Here is a 16,125-nt window from a genome sequence, read left to right as displayed (position 1 = left end):
ACTGCATTTTCAAACATCTGTTTAATCATCAACCAGTGACTTTAACTTCAATCAGCATGGAAGATTTAGTATCTGCTTAACAGAATGTCTGCTGCTGGAACTCCTCTTGGCTCTCACTACTTATCACTCTGTGATAAAGACACAACCTTACGTGCACTCGATATGCTCTAGTGTTTAGTGACAGATGATATAAACTATGCAATATGGTGCAGTTAACATAAGCTCAAGCTCACAGTGTGAAATGAGCTTTGTTGGTAGTTATAGAGGGCTATTTCTACTAAACTGATATGCTAACATTGGCATACTGATAAAGCTACAGCTTAAACTTCTTTTTTTTTTACATTTAAAGGCAATTTGTAGGACAAACTGCAAGGCCAGCAGGGGGTGCTGTTAGCTTGTAAATCATGATGGGGAAACGTAGTTTATTTTTATATTTTTACAAATATAAATGCAGCGTGAGTTATGCTGTAGAGTGTTTTAATATAAAATAACAACATGGTTGAGGTATTCTAAATGTTACATTCATGGCTTCACACACGTTATTTCTCTTTGCTGTTAACCTTCATAGATTATAATACAGAAAGGTATTGCAAGTGTTGTGTCTATAATCCAGTAAGTGTATGTCCTGAAATGACTTAATACTTGAACATGAACAGGCAGAGTCACTGATAATCTGGCTATAGGCTCTGTTGTGGTTTGTTTTTCTAAGTGTTAATTGGCAGTAGTTGAGTGATAATATAATATAATATAGCCTGTGTCATTTTGTGTGAAAAGATGCTTACATAATACACAAATGGTAGGAAACAGTCACAAAGCAGGATTACAGAGCGGCCATGGCGGTTGATTTGAAATATTGTAGCTCTGAGACTAAGAGGAAGCACCATTATCCCACAACATGATCATCTTCATCTGGTCTTGGTTCTGGTTGATTCCTTCAAAAATATAAATAAATACATGAGATTTGTCAGCTGCTCATAAGCCCATTACGACACATTTAGAGTGTTTAAATTCCTGACTCACCACCATCAAGTGTCCATTTTTGGCCCTGTAGACCATCGACTCTTGACCGCTTTTAAAGTCAACAAAGCCCTCTCTGCCTGGCTGGATGTCAAATCTCACACTGCACATAATAAAAATAATTTCAAATTAAACTGATTAAGTATGTATTATAAAATTGAACCATAAAAAACAAGATTCTGTACCTGCCCTGGACCACTTTGATGCAGTTTTGCTTGTCAGCAATGACACTGAGCTTAGTCAAGGCTTCAAACAGGTAGTCACACTGCAGTACCAGATCCCCCTAAAGGACAACCCGGTCAGTTTACAGATTGCAGCCATTTTTGTCCACACTCATGATGATACTCATATGATATAAAGTCATCCTTTATGCAAAACCAGCCCGTACCTTTTGCTTGATATCCTCACATGTAACATGAAGGATCAGGAAGTTGTCGCTCAGGTTGCTCACAGACACACCTAAAAAGAGGGTTAACTTTAAAACATACAAACACCATGTGTACACTGAGTTTCAGGTGTGTGGGTGTGTAGCTCTCCCTACAGATACTTTGTCTAATTGTCTCACTCGTTACCTTTCAGAGAGATGTAATCTATCCGCTGCTTGATCTTAGCTTCTTCCACCAGGTAAGCGGCTTCCTGGGTGAAGATGAGCTGCCGGAAACGGGGCCTAAATCCATTCCTGTCATACTTTACCACTGGCACACTGTACTGTGGACAAGCACAAATGTCAGAGAGGATGAAATGAAGATGAGGGTGAAAGGTACATTAAAGCTGTCAATTTACCTTGATGCACTCATGTCGAATCATTTGAAGCACTTTGATATTTATGTCCTCTGCAGCTTGAAAAAAATAAGGAGATTAAATAGACATCAAACTAATGATTGCATATTTCTGTTATGCATACAAAAACCATGAGAAATGCTGTAACAAATGCTGTGTGCTAGTAAACTTAAAGTAAAGTGTTGTATTGTCTCACCAATCCTGGTGTCTGCAAACGGTCTACACACACTGAAGGGGTAGTTTTCTTTTTTTCCTTTGAACATGGAGCTTGTCTGTACTTTCAGCTGAAGCTGGAAATCATTTTGAAAACATGAATTGTGGCCTTCCAGAGGTAAAACATAGAAAACTATGTACACCGTGTATATGTTTAAAATCTGATAGACAGACTGTACCTGTGCTTTCCTTTGAGGGGTGATTTCCCGGACATACTTATGTACCATGTGGCGAATGTAGATCTTCTTCAAGAGCCGGGAAACCTACAAAAAGTTTTTTTTGCAGCAGTTACCAAATGCCATGCATCCTCGTTGGTTACAATAAAGGCATCACTCACCTCCTGCATTATGGGAGGCGGGGTCAGCCAACAGTCCTTCTCCAGAACTGTCTTGGGAAGGTTTTCCCTCAGCCGAGTGAGGTAGTTCTGCCTCACGTAGGCCAGGTACTCGCTGTTGTCGATGCAGGCTGGTTGATTTCTCGTCATGAAACCTTTAATGAACCTATAGTAATATGCGTCTTGATTAACTTAATCTCATACAGCCATTCAAAAAAATACTTCATACTTCTACAACATACTTCTTGATGACCTTGACCGCCCATGCGCGCCTCTCACGCTCCTTCCTGGCCATCAGACCTCTCCAGCAGTTCTCAATCTTAGTGGCTATTTTGATAAGACAGTGTAATTTAAATAACTTTGTATTAAAGCTACAGTGAAGAACAGTTGTGTACTGTATTGCTTCTTCATCACTCACCAGCCTCTTTCTGCTTCCGGAAGTCTCCTTTCACCTTGTAGCCTTTGTACTTAGCCTGGATCCTCGTTGCTGCAAGAAGCACACTTAATTACCCAATAGTCAGGAGGCTTTCTGTACAGTTGAATTCACATCTTTTATAACTCACCTAGCTTATGTTTGCAGACCTGAAAGGCATCTTCTGTTTCAAACAGAGTTCTTGGGTGGCGAATGAAGATTTTTGTCCTTGATAAAGAGGCAAAAACCAGTGAGGTAAAAAATATATTGTTTTTATGAGCTAACCCCCCATTCCCAGAACATTCGCCTACCTGCCCATCTTATACTCATCAGTTTTATAGCCCAGGTGTTTGATCAGGCACTTCACACCTTCAGCTGCACTACCTTTCCAGTTAGGCCAGGTGTCTGGACAAAGAGGCTTGTACCTGAGCGTAAAATAGGAACAGCAGCAGCTGATGTGTATGTGGCAACAACAACAGCTAGAGCATGCCAAATGAGTAACTCAATAAGCATTTAGGTGGACCGCAGAGCAGTGAAAATGTGTTACGCTACCTCTGGAGGAAGATCTCATATTTGCGGCGGTAAGCAAACCCAGCGCGCCTGACCCTCAGGTGCTCCATGAGCCCCAGGTACTTGACCTGATGTCTCACCAGCACGTCGTCAAAGTGTCCTGCAGGAGACGCCACAACACTCAGAGATGGGGGTCAAAGCAGTAGAAGATATGTTGGGACATAAAATCCTCACCTGGCTGCTTGGCTTCATTGGGTTTAATACAGCGGACATACCAGGGCTCTTTTGACATTAGGATCTCAGTCAAGCCCACCAGACTACTCTTAAACTGAGTCACCACCTGAGTCACCAGAAAATGGCAGATATGTAAGCCTGAAGTCAGTCAAGTCCTCAAACCTCAGCATATGTTTAATTATTTCTTACAGTTTCAGGTCTCCTCTTGCTGTCTGGCTCAGTTGCAGGAAAACAGTGTTTGATGATAGCGTTCTTGGACTGTCGCATAACCTGAGAGTCAGATGATTCACAAGTTTTCACCACATGATTAAGGGCATTTGCTGTTTAACACCGTAGAAATTACATGAAGTTTACCTCTTTTCCATTCCGGTACAAGAGATCATTATTTTTGTCCAAGAATCCTTAAAAAGAAACAAAGAAAACACTCTTGCTTAATAAAGTACACTAAGCTATGACACCCCTCTGTATTGTTGCACTGCATTGTAGCACAGGAAAATAACCTATTTTATTTCTTACCAACAACACAGTATGTAACCTCTCCAGCATAGTGCAGGAGGCGGAAGTCTCCTCTGTCCAGTGTTTTCCTTGTCTTTTGGTCTGCAAGTTTATGTCTGCAGGAAAGAGGTTATTACTCTGATGTTTATGAGTATGGGATGTGCTGATGTGAATGCTCAGTTATGTTGCTTGATCAGGTGAACTGACCAAAGTGTGAGACTCACGTGACAAAATGAGGGTGACCTCTGATCGTTTCCTCCATCTTTTCTAGGAAGGTGAGATCCGTGGCATCTCCGGGACGTAAACACTCCTCATCCTGTAGAAGAAGATCTTCAAGAACTCAGCCATTTTGTTGTGGCAAGGTATTTGTTATCTTTCTGTTAGACTATACCAATACCAAGACCATACCAATAAAGAGATGATTCCTGTGAATTTCTCCTCCACAAGATCACAGATTATCTTGTTGTTGAAATATGGCACTGGTTCCCACTGTGTGCAAAGAGATGACATTGATGATTTCTGTGCATTAGTTCTACTATAACTTCAAGATAGATTGCTGAATGGTGTTATTACTTCGATTCCTTCCATCTCGTACTCCTCCTGCTCTGATTTGAGTGTCAGCTGGATGAAAAGCTGCTGCAGCTTCTCGTTGCAGTAGTTGATGCAGAACTGTTCAAAGCTAAAAATGAACCACAGCAGCAGTCAGGATCAAACTCTTCACCTGCACATGTTTACTCTCTAAAGAATGTGATCACACCTGTTTACATGGAAAACCTCAAACCCATAGATGTCCAGCAGACCAATCACTGTCTTCCTGGATGAATCCTACATAAAAATAAACCAAGTAAATTCACATTCAATCAAAGGGCAAACCAATTCTTTCCCTCCTAAAATAAAAACACTCACCTTGTTTGCTAATGACTCATTAATCTTGTTAACCAGCCAGTTGAAAGTGCGGCCATAGATGGCTTTGGCAAGGGCATCTCTGGCATATACTGCATGATCCACAGAGAAGGGACTCAACAGCTAAGCAAAAAAAAACAATTATCTAAAGTTTAACTTAAAAAAACTTCTTTTAACTTTTTAACATTAAAAATCACCTCCTCTGATTTGGCTTCAATCTTCCTGTGGGTCAAGCCCTGTTGCATCACATGATTAGGAATCCCCAACAACTGCACAGCAAAGACAAGAAAATCATTAAAAAATGTGCCATTAAATCACTGACAACTCTTTATACTATCTGTGATCATTTTTGAATTTCACCTTTGACACCCATTGCATCTCCTGGTTGTGGTGGAGAGTGGCATATCCATTAGCATCAGCTGCAAACTTGATGTTTCCCAAGTGGAGCACGCTTGCAATAATTCCAAACAGGTGCTGCATTAAGCCCGGAGACAGAGAGTCATTCAGGTATCAGTAAACCTTCTGTCCAGTTTCAGTGTATAAATGTGCTACCTTACCTCAATATCACTCTCACTGAAGTCTATGACAGAGAGGGCTTTCCGCACTGTCTTCCAATCACTTTTATCATTGATAGAGCTTACTTTGGCACATTCCCCCTGAAGGAAGAATAAGAAGTCTGAGTGAAGATCTTTGTTTTGTGCAAAATAATTCCAGTGTTTGTTTTGATCTGACCTGCACCAGGTAACGGTAGTTCTTGCAGTTTCTCTCCAGGCCAAGCCAGCGGAGCAGATCTTCCTCTCCTCCTTCCACCAGCTGGTAGAAGATGTGGAAGTTTCTCTCGCCGTGGTTCTGGTGGACCACACGGGACTTCTCCAGGAGGTAACTGAGGATGTGACCACCGACCGCACCACCCTGAAGGATAAAGGTAGTCTCTTGTTACTGCTTAGTGTGTGATATTTACTTGTGTTTTATTGTATAGAAATGAAGATGTTTCAATCTACCTGGTGGTCAAACTGGATGTCCATGTATTTTCCAAAGCGACTGGAGTTGTCATTCTTTAAGGTTTTGGCATTTCCAAAAGCCTGGAGCAAACACAAAAGACAACAATGTGTCTGATTTTAAAATAGTTGCACAAAGCTGAAACCTTGGCAGACATGTCGTTGTCACTGACTTCAAGCACTGGGTTAGAGAGGAGCAGTCTGTCCCGGACATTGTTCAGAAGTTTGCTACTTGGACAGCTGACAGCATAGAACAGAAGGATTTTCTTTGAGGCCTCTGTCTTTCCAGCTCCGCTCTCCCCTGAGATGAGGATGAAGTGATTGTTGAACTCAGCCTGCATGGTGCGGAAGACATTGTCCGCCAGCGCATAACTGAAAGTACAGTCATATGGTATAGTTAAAAAGCTAAAAAAAAAAAGCTGTTCCAAAAGCTAAGCAAATAGTTAAGAAACAAAGGTCTTACATATGAGGTGGCAGCTCAAAGAAGTTAACCCCCATGTAGGTATCCATTTGCTTCTTGCTGTAGATGTCTAACTCTTTGTAAGGGTTGACGGACACCAGGAGAGTTCCAATGTAGGTCTACAGAGAAAGACAAGGAAACAAACTCATGCTCATTTGATTCATGGTGTTCCAGCATTGTGCTGTTCATGTGTCATTCCACTGATGAATCATTTTGTTCCTTATCAAAAGTAATAAGTTACGTTAATCACGCCATGACCCAATGGGCAGCATTGACCTTAAGAGTGCTCACTCTGCAAATGAAAAGAACCAGTGCTGCTGTTTCAGCATCACGAGGTTCCAGAATCAGCAGAAGGCGATGCAGCATTTGGACATCATCGGGTTGAAGGTTGAGGACATGATGCTTACAGAAAATGATACCACACTGGAAAGACTCACATAAATAAGATTCTCATGGAAGCGTTTCCTCAGGTTGTCCAGGAAGGCACTTTCACTCGTGTAGGCGTCCAGGAGGACAAAATCCTGGATGCCCACGCGATCCCGGGCAGTCAGGGAAGCCTCCATGTTCCTCAGGATCCGGTTACACCGCTCCTCCAGGCTCTGTGCCCATTCAGGAACACATCAGTGACATTACAAGAAAACAACAGGGAGATAACATGTTATTGTTGGCCCTGATGTCACTTGGATTTGTGTCCATGTTTTTCCTTTGTACATTCAAACGTTATCTGTGTTGTTGAGGTTGCAACCGTAGAAGAACACATGCTCACAATTAATGAGAATGTGGACATACATTTCCTGCCTGTTTGTCTCAATATCAGTAACTTCCAGTTAGAGCTGTCATTGGCCTTGGCTACATCCTCTGTGCCAATGACAAATCTAAATACAGCAACTACTATCTAATCTGTTTCTGTGTTTTCATGGGAGCCATCAGTCTCATCCACTACACTACATGCCCCGCTTTTTTCTTTAACATATCCAACACAGGTTTCACCGTCAGCTGTCACAAACTCTGTCTAGTCCATTATGAGATGCATAAACACAGGATATGTTCTGCTACTTAACACACAGCTGACTTCATGCCAGGTAAAATAATCAGCAATGCAATGCACTTTAATTATGGCGCTATGAAAGAGCCAGCCAGCATTGTGCTTCACCTGCTTGGCTTTCATCGCTGCCAAGTTGACCTGTCACCAAGTCAGAGTAACTGACACCGACAGCTCGTTCTGCAGTGAAGCAAGCTGCTGCTCTACTGACCCAGAATTTCCCAGCAAAATGTCACAAAGAAGCATGTCCTTAAAAAAGTCTCATTAAAATGTCCAACTACTGCAAGAAACAAAAAGTTACCTACTGTGACCGGTAGATCCTGGATCAGTGTATGTGTGTCTCAGTGCATTTTCTCAACTGAACATCTGACTTTATATGAAGGGAACACAGGAAACACTGATAGATTACAGACTCTACTTCCTTCAGTAGGAAACCATTAATAATGTAGCGAGTGAGCAGCCCAAGGAAACAAATCTCATTCTAAATTTGCAGTTGTTTGTGTGCGTGTGCTGTGTTTGGTTAAAAGGCACTCTGGCCTGTTAATGGCACTCTGTGAGTCTGTGTCACCGTGCCGATTGCTTAACATCGCATACAGAGCAGAGATTTTCTGCCATTTTTATGGAATACTGGGACAAAAAACTGTAAACTGTGCAACATCGTCATCTGATTTAAACTGTGCAAACATGCTAAAATTAAAGGTCAGCGATATGAACAAACCTCTGTCAGTTGTATAAGCAAGTCTACAGTAAACATCACATTCGCACAGGAAAGCCTATCTGACCTGGAGACCATCACCTGAGAGGGTGCTCCATTGTCTCTGTCCATACAGTATGGTGTAGGATCCTGTTACGCAGCCACAAAGTGGCAGTTAGGCTTCTGAAAGAGATAGCACTCCTCGTGGGCCATTGACTGACACCACACATCACCCTGGCCAACACACATTTAAGGGGCTCCAGGTGTCCAGAGAAACCTGACCTTCAATAGGCCTCCATGGCACCAATCAAGTACAGTACCTCCTCTGTTGGTACAGTTTCACACAAGAGTACAGTAAAAAGCTGATTACTCACTTAATGTTTTGACCATAAGGCTTCCTTGGAATGACTAGTCCCATTTATTACCACTCATTTAAAAGAGTGCCATTGACGCTCTGTGCCTCTGCTGTGATGGCTTGATAGAAAGATGGAGGGGACATACAAATTCAAGATATCACTTCAGAGGATTTGTTACCTTCCTGGAAGACAGGGTGACTCATCCTGTCTCACAACAACTCTTTATGTCATTACTGGGCAAGACACTTTGATAAACAGAGGTTGGTGTATGTGTAACATCTATTAGATTTCACAGACACTACACAAACACATACACTTTAGCTGTGTCCCAATTCAGGGTCTGCATCCTCCGAGGACACCTATGTGGTCTCAATTTATTGAACACCCAGTTTCCATTCAGTTCTTTACATTCACCACTTTGTTGTTTGTTGCCAAGCAGTTGGTGTGTAATGCACGTCTAGAAGCTATTATACGACTAAAACAGCAAATCTGAGAATGTGATTGATGAGAGCAGTGAGACTGATTCCAACACAGCCATCAAGCTATTCTTATAATTGCACTGAAAATTATGCATCAGAATCCCTTGAAAGATCTATCTTTAACACTCATGCAAACAAGTTAATCTTTGCTCGTGTAATTTACCTCTCTTACTTCCAAAGCCATGTGCGTCATGGTTGAATCCGTCTTGTGTGATAAACCTGATAAATCCAAATTAGATCTAACTTCAGTCCACAGGTGATCAACTGGGGCAGACACAGCCCAACATAGCAGTTTTAGTAGTCGAGGAGTTCTCCCACGAGTATCTTCAAGTCTACAGGTATTTCACCAACTATTCTCTCTTCTGATGCTCACCGGTCCCTAGTACTGGCTTAGAGCAGGCCCCGGTACCACAGCCAGGGATAGAGTGCCTTATGAAGAAGAAGAAGAGGAGGATGAGGGTGGCACTGCTGCTTCCTGCTGGGCTGCTGTCCCTGCATTGTAGGTAATGAGGCAGTAATGAGCTACCTGGCTATGGAAGCACTGGGCTGCTTAAACATTCATGGAGCCCAGGCAGCAAACATTCATTCAGTGCTTCACCTGAGTGTTGAACAGCTACACTGTGTGTTTAAGGAAGGGTGTGTGTGTGTGTGTGTGTGTGTGTGTGTGTGTGTGTGGGCAGGTATGTAATACAAGGATGTGGTAACTTAATCCACCCGGAGACCCGTTCTCACCCTCCTCCCCACAAAATTACAGCACAGGTATTCGATTACTGATCTTTGATTAGGCAGATGCATTTCAAACTAATTACTAGCTACTCATTAGAGCCAGAATAATCAGTCCAGTTTAGGATTCAACTACTGTAGATTGTGTAAATATTACCAAAAATGAAGACATCGCAGCCTTCAAGTCAGAAACTGTCACAAAAATTGACATTTCTGTGGCAACATAGGGCTGACAAAAAATAGAGAGGGGTTCACTGAGAGGCTTTAAGTCATCCCCAAAATTTTTAATATATAGTGCTGTGTTAGTGCTTTGATCTGTTCTTCATGTCTGTTCTTCGTGGTTGTGACAGGCCTGTATAGGCAAAGTAACATTGCCCTCTCATTCCATCTGTTTAAACTTTAACATTGCTTCCTGTAAGTATCAACAGAGGCATCTTACATTACCGCCTCAAGATCAGCCAAAACACGCAGCGACATGAGAGCATGCTGGAAAAAAATGCTCATTAACATAATGTAATCCATTATGCAAATAAAGAGGCACTTCTAGGACCTGCTCAATCTTTAAAGAGGAAAACTCCCCTAAAATTAAACACACAGACATGGATTGAAAGATGATTGTTGTGTCATTAATAGTGCAAAAATAATGTCGCCTACGCCTTCGCATTCTTTTCATGCTTCACCACGGACTCATTGAAAGCACTGTAATCTAGTTTCTTAAGCTTGAAGAGCAGATCAGATCACTTCATGTCCCTCGTCCACTGTTTGTCCAAATAAATATTCACAGGCCCATTAGCCCCAAACAACTAAACTTTCAGCTAATTTCTTATTCATGTGAGCTAACAGATTGATGTCGCCTGAGCAGACTCTGAGGGCCACAAAATGACCTGTGACCTGTGCATCACAAGGACTGCATCACAAAGCAAAGCCAATTCAGATGAAAACCAGCATGCAGTATTTTTGGTATTTGGCATGTTGAAGCTTACCTGTGAGTCCATGTTATTGGTTCTTTGTGCACGTTGAGCTGAGGTCCTGCACTGTTCTGTGCCAGCCTGGTCGAGCAGCTGATGAGGGGATGGAGAGATGCACTGTATATTCCACCTGTGCTGTATTTATGACCGTCCCATAATGCAGCAGCCTCAGCATGTCCTCACGCTGTCCTATTTTTTTCTTCTGCTCTTATTTTCACAGTGGCCTGATTTATTTGCAGGGGCACAGAGGACGTTAGAGACTCAGCTACCTTCAAGTGCTGCAGAAAAAATACATTTAGAAGTTTTACAAATATGTTTTTTGTTTATTATTTTTGCAAACAACTGGGTCACCAGGACTCCACGCTGCTGGTAAATCCTGTTATACTCCTTTACTCCTATGCTGTAGGTAATCCAGTGCTACTTAGAAGAACCATTTCTTTTAGACACACAACTATAAAGTAGCTCTGGTAATCACACACAGGTACACAGTATGAGAGCACAACCTGCTGTCAGCCACATGTTATAACACACACTGAATCACAGTGAAAATCCAAATCTTTACACACTACAGTTCCTATAAGATGGTCATTCATCTTTATTCTTCATTCATTCTGACACATGCACCCTTGTGTGATTAACAAGCCCAGTAATTAATTAAGCTTATCTACTGTAGTCTTTTCTTTAAATCCCACAGGACAAAGACAAATAAGCATTAATTAAGAAGATGGAAAGGGATTAATAGACTACCTTACATTCTAGTTTGGTGCTGTTTTACATAATTAACTTAACCCCTGACCTGTTAATTGATGATGATGATGATTATTATTATTATTATTAGTTGTTGTTGTTATTTTTATTATTCAGCTCTCGAACCAGCTGCGTCCCCTTGAACGGGGAATTGATCACTATAGTAACTACAATGAAGGAAATATGACTTCCTGATTACTGACCAATCAGATGGCAGGAAACAATGTATTCTCGTGAAAAACACTGCACGCTCTGCAAGCAGGATCACCTCAAGACAACCAAAAAAAGTCCACACCCTTTTATTCCCTGCAGGTAGGCTGGTGCCCTCTGATTGGCTGTCTGAGTGAAACCTGGAGTGACTGCACCAACAGGTTTGACTACAACTTATTTATAAAGCGAGGCAGCAGCATACTAACAAGAAATCCTAAAGAAAGGCGAGACACGGAGACAGAGAAGAAAACTCAGCGGCGTCTCTGCATGACGCTGACATGGACAACTGGACCCGGTCGACTACAGTCTCGTACAAGCGGTGGAAAGATTCCGAACAGCGGTAAAAACAGCTAAACATTTGTCTGTGTGACAAATTCCAGGAAACCTAACCCGACCTGTTGTGTTACAGCTCCGTGATGCTGGCACATTTGCTGCACAGTTTAATAACACGTTGTTTCTGTTTGCTGACATTTGCAGGGGCGAGTCAGATTTTGTGGGTCACACTGATCAGGACCAGGGCACGGACAATGAAATCTGTACAATTTCCGCAGCAAGAGCTGACTCAGGGGCCAATCCACCCAACAAAACCGAAGGTTGTATCACTTTGTAGGCTAGCATTAAAAGTTAGGTTTAGTCTTAGTATGCATTGATTTGATGGCAGGTTGAATTTCCTCCCTTCTTAATAAATAAATGGAAGGAGCTGAAGGGAAGGGTTTGTGTGAGAACTCAAATATTAAACAAGCAATGATGCAGCAGCAATATTTATTTTAAAGACAAAGTCCACCTTCAAAGTCTACTTATCTTCTATTTACTGTGCATATTGAAGGAGTTGTTGATCGGCTGCTGCACTAGTCTGACATTATTATTTAAGTTGTGTTGTGAGGCTTTGATTTGCTGACATGTTAGTTTGGGTTTAAATGTATATGCATGTAATTGCTGTTTTTAACAATGAGTCTGGTGGCTTTAAAGAGACTTACTGCTTCTTTTACAGATACATATACAGTAGATGATGCACTGGAGGCCCTCGGCTTTGGGAAGTTTCAGTGGAAACTGTCCTTCCTCACTGGACTGTCATGGGTAAAGCTTGTTACATACTCTGTGAGATGAGAACAGGGAGATTTGTTAATTTTCATGAGGTGGCATTAACAAAAACAAAGATATCTTGGAAACAAGCTGCAAGACCTCCCAAACCAGCTCTGAGAAGAAAGTGACGGCCTTTTCTTCTCAGAACACAGAGAGCCAGAACAAGTTTCTCTGTATTTCTCTGTTTCCCTCCACATTCTTTGCATGTCTCATGTATGGCTGTGCTTCAGATAGCAGATGCCATGGAGATGATGATTCTCAGCATCTTGGGCCCTCAGCTGCACTGTGAGTGGAGGCTCCCCGGCTACAAAGTGGCATTTATAACATCGGTAAAGAGTCCGTTTTGGTTCTGTGGTAGGTCTTGTTGATTCTGTATAACGTGTGTTAATGTTTGCACCTTTCTGTATCAGGTGGTCTTCATCGGGATGGGGATCAGTTCAAGTGTATGGGGAAATTTTGCTGACAAGTATGGCAGAAAAGCAGTAAGTATCATATTTCAGACTGGGTTCACATGTTATAATAATATTTGTACATTATGTCATGTATTATGTCGCTATGGTAACAGGGTCTGATGCTGTGTATGTGCTGGGCTGTGTACTACGGGCTCCTCAGTGCCTTCGCTCCAGTATTTGGATGGATGTTAGCTCTGCGGGGCCTTGTAGGTTTTGGCATCGGTGGAGCTCCTCAGTCGTAAGTTCACTGCTACGCGATGAGGTGCCTTGTCACTGAGTAATAACTCAGAAAACATTTGCTACAGATAGTCATCTCTTTTTTTTTTTAGGGTCACACTGTACTCGGAATTCCTTCCAGTGAAGGCGAGAGGCATCTGCATCATGCTGATTGCGGTACTGTGGTGATTTTGTTAGTAATGTGAGACTTTATTTTAGAGTTGAATCTCTGATTGGACTCAATGAACTGCACATAAATGCCTTTCTGATTATAATGTGTTTGTGTGTGCAACAGGCCTTCTGGGCAATCGGTGCTGTGTTTGAGGTCGTCCTGGCCCTGTTGGTAATGCCTACTCTGGGCTGGAGGTGGCTGCTCGGCCTGTCCACCATACCGATGGCCATCTTTCTTTGCTGTGGCTTTGTAAGTCTGCTCACAAACAATCCATTAAAAAAAACATACCAGCAGTTAAACTTTCAAACTCAAACTTTTGTGTGTGACACAGTGGCTGCCTGAAAGTCCTCGTTTTGATTTGTTGTCGGGAAGAAGAGACAGGGCCATGGCAACTTTAAGACGTATTGCTGATGACAATAGGAAGCCCATGCCCCAAGGGAAGATTATCACTTATCAACAAGTATGTAAATGCTTAGCTGAATAAAACATGAAGGCCTACCTAATTCAATGCTCAGTAGTTGATATAGACCTTCTATTTCACAGGATGCTCGTGGACAGATCAAAGATCTCTTCACTCCACAGTATTGGAGAACTACTCTTCTTCTGTGGTTCATATGGTTAGTGCATTTTCTGTCAGCTTTTTTTACAGCAGTGTTTTGAGCAGGAGGCAATCATTTAATTAACAAACCAGGCAACAAATTTGCACCTTTGTTTTTGGGCATGCAACAGGAATCATAAATAAACACACAGTGCTCCATTTGAAGCTACTTGCGCACCTGGTTTTCAGGTTTGCAAATGCGTTCTCCTATTACGGAATTATCCTGCTGACAACTGAGCTGTTCCAGGCTGGAGACTCGTGTGAGGGTAAGCTTCCTTTACTGAGTCAAAAATTAACATTTAGCAACACATGTCTGAAATTGTTATAAAAACTGAGACTCTTCTCTATTGATTATAGTGACACAAGGGGCCAAAATTGAACCAGCCTGCAGTCTTGAATGTAAATATTTGACATCAGCTGACTATAAGGACCTTTTATGGACGACCTTGGCTGAATTCCCAGGTGAAATGCTACCAATTTGCATTGTATCACAGATGTGGTGGTGCAATTAAAACAGTAGGATTTGTCAATAATTGTGTAAGATCCCACATGGGACTCTTTCACTTCCAGTCACAAATAATATATACAGCATGTAGACACTTCATGACAACATTATCATTTATCCCTTATGTTTTCTTTCAGGTCTTTTGGTTATTATTCTGGCAATTGAATATATCGGCAGGAGGAAAAGCCTGGCACTGTGTTTCTTCGTGTTTTCTTTGTCCATTCTACCCTTATACGCTTGTATTGGAAGGTATGTTTTTCTAATATTTTCTAATGGAAACAACGGTGCATTAAAAACAGAACCTAATCTCTGTCTCCCTCTCTCCTTTTGTTTGTACAGAATAGCTCTCACAATCATCATCTTCATTGGCAGAGCCTTCATCTCTGGAGGATATCAAGTTGTTTTTGTTTATACACCAGAGGTAGGTATTTCTTTTACATTACGTGCATATGAAAACAAGCTGAACTGGGCATTAAATGTTCCCTCCTGTTTTTATTCAGGTCTTCCCTACAGAAAACAGAGCCTTAGCAATGGGGACATCCAGTACAATGGCCAGGATGGGGGCCCTCATTACACCCTTCGTGGCACAGGTATGTCTTCCTTTATTCACATGATTTACAGCTTTCTGGTTTTTGTGCTCTTGTGACCAATCACATTTAAGCAGGAACTGGAGTGTAAGGTGCAAGTGGCGGAACACCCATCCACACCCTGTCTGCAAGCAGGCTTAAATGTTGCGTTAGTCAGGTGTAACCTCTGATAATCTCTTAACTCCATTCTTATGTCTGAAGTTGCTACTTTAACTGTAAACAGAGTCCTGAGTCTTTAAGCTCTAACAAATATTTTAAAGATTTCTTCCATGATAAAAACAAATTCCTCTCTCTCTCACTTGCTGTCTTTCTCTAGGTGCTGCTCAGAAAATCAGTTTATCTGACCCTATCTCTGTACTGTGGCGTTTGTCTGCTGGCCGGCATTGCGTCCTTGATCCTGCCCATCGAGACATCTGGAAGGGGTCTGCAGGAGTCCAATCTTGACCCGGAGGCTTCAGGACAAACAGTCACCACAATCAGCCAGTCAAATGGTACCACACACCCCGCAAATGAGCGTTAGATCAACAAGAAATAGTTAAAGATAAGGTATCTTTGTCACCTCCTTGGGCTCCTGCAGACTTGTTAAAGTGAACTGACTCATCTGAGCGACCATGGGTGAAAGAACAACGGGGAACAATCTCATTAGAGGCGGGGTGATAATTGAGGCCTGGCAAAATGAGAGCGGAAGCACACACGTTGTTATGCAGGATTGTTTACCCTGGGTTCAGGCTGTGAGAAGAAACAAAAAGGACTCTGCTTTAAACCAGTTTTATTAAATATTGATTAGAAATTACACCTTGTATTTATTTATATAATATAAATTCATATGTATTTTGCTATTTTTTTTGTCATACATCCTAGTGAACAAATCTTCTGGTTTAATAAACAAGCGTTTGAAGTAATCCCCTACATGTGTCATTTATTTTATAGATATATT

General features: G+C 41.8%; 2 protein-coding genes across 6 annotated transcripts; one reads left to right on the top strand and one right to left on the bottom strand.

Annotated features, from left to right (window-relative positions):
* Window positions 1–109: 109 nt before the first annotated feature.
* On the bottom strand, window positions 110–7,755 carry myo1hb (myosin IHb). Of its 4 annotated transcripts, none has more exons than XM_028417641.1 (32): window positions 7,704–7,755; window positions 6,794–6,955; window positions 6,360–6,475; window positions 6,070–6,268; window positions 5,900–5,980; window positions 5,631–5,810; window positions 5,456–5,554; window positions 5,259–5,372; window positions 5,096–5,167; window positions 4,902–5,021; window positions 4,753–4,820; window positions 4,569–4,674; window positions 4,404–4,484; window positions 4,220–4,311; window positions 4,017–4,111; window positions 3,855–3,901; window positions 3,690–3,770; window positions 3,501–3,606; window positions 3,309–3,426; window positions 3,068–3,181; window positions 2,908–2,984; window positions 2,763–2,831; window positions 2,587–2,671; window positions 2,348–2,510; window positions 2,190–2,273; window positions 1,994–2,087; window positions 1,801–1,850; window positions 1,590–1,725; window positions 1,406–1,476; window positions 1,203–1,300; window positions 1,021–1,120; window positions 110–932 (listed from the first exon to the last, which is right to left on the bottom strand). In XM_028417641.1, the coding sequence occupies exons 2-32, from the start codon at window positions 6,917–6,919 to the stop codon at window positions 906–908; spliced, it is 3,069 nt and encodes a 1,022-aa protein (XP_028273442.1). In that variant the 5' UTR covers window positions 6,920–6,955; window positions 7,704–7,755; the 3' UTR covers window positions 110–905. The 4 variants fall into 4 exon arrangements, 2 of the variants coding, with proteins under 2 accessions (XP_028273442.1, XP_028273441.1); XM_028417640.1 differs by having other exon boundaries at window positions 113–932; window positions 1,801–1,856; XR_003671451.1 differs by lacking the exons at window positions 110–932; window positions 1,021–1,120; window positions 1,203–1,300 and having other exon boundaries at window positions 1,590–1,720; window positions 1,801–1,856.
* A 3,975-nt stretch (window positions 7,756–11,730) lies between these two features.
* Window positions 11,731–15,939, top strand: svopb (SV2 related protein b). Of its 2 annotated transcripts, XM_028417777.1 has the most exons (16): window positions 11,731–11,915; window positions 12,053–12,168; window positions 12,567–12,652; window positions 12,889–12,987; window positions 13,069–13,140; window positions 13,224–13,348; window positions 13,440–13,503; window positions 13,622–13,747; window positions 13,830–13,958; window positions 14,042–14,115; window positions 14,286–14,362; window positions 14,454–14,558; window positions 14,739–14,850; window positions 14,941–15,022; window positions 15,102–15,191; window positions 15,505–15,939. In XM_028417777.1, the coding sequence occupies exons 1-16, from the start codon at window positions 11,854–11,856 to the stop codon at window positions 15,706–15,708; spliced, it is 1,623 nt and encodes a 540-aa protein (XP_028273578.1). In that variant the 5' UTR covers window positions 11,731–11,853; the 3' UTR covers window positions 15,709–15,939. The 2 variants fall into 2 exon arrangements, with proteins under 2 accessions (XP_028273578.1, XP_028273579.1); XM_028417778.1 differs by lacking the exons at window positions 11,731–11,915; window positions 12,053–12,168 and having other exon boundaries at window positions 12,565–12,652; window positions 12,893–12,987.
* The last annotated feature ends 186 nt before the right edge of the window (window positions 15,940–16,125 follow it).

Source organism: Parambassis ranga, chromosome 12, assembly GCF_900634625.1.
Source record: "Parambassis ranga chromosome 12, fParRan2.1, whole genome shotgun sequence".
NCBI classification, from domain to species: domain Eukaryota; kingdom Metazoa; phylum Chordata; class Actinopteri; family Ambassidae; genus Parambassis; species Parambassis ranga.
Note: the sequence above shows the minus strand (reverse complement) of the source record. Positions and strands in the feature narration are given on the sequence as shown.

Coding starts and splice junctions, on each gene's coding strand:
- myo1hb (XM_028417640.1), bottom strand. CDS start 6,919: ATGGAGGCTTCCCTGACTGCCCGGGATCGCGTGGGCATCCAGGATTTT. Junction 3,427..3,500: donor CAATGAAGCCAAGCAGCCAG/GTGAGGATTTTA, acceptor CGTCTCCTGCAG/GACACTTTGACGACGTGCTG. Junction 2,511..2,586: donor GCGGTCAAGGTCATCAAGAA/GTATGTTGTAGA, acceptor ATATTACTATAG/GTTCATTAAAGGTTTCATGA.
- svopb (XM_028417777.1), top strand. CDS start 11,854: ATGGACAACTGGACCCGGTCGACTACAGTCTCGTACAAGCGGTGGAAA. Junction 12,653..12,888: donor TCCTCACTGGACTGTCATGG/GTAAAGCTTGTT, acceptor GCTGTGCTTCAG/ATAGCAGATGCCATGGAGAT. Junction 13,504..13,621: donor TCTGCATCATGCTGATTGCG/GTACTGTGGTGA, acceptor TGTGTGCAACAG/GCCTTCTGGGCAATCGGTGC.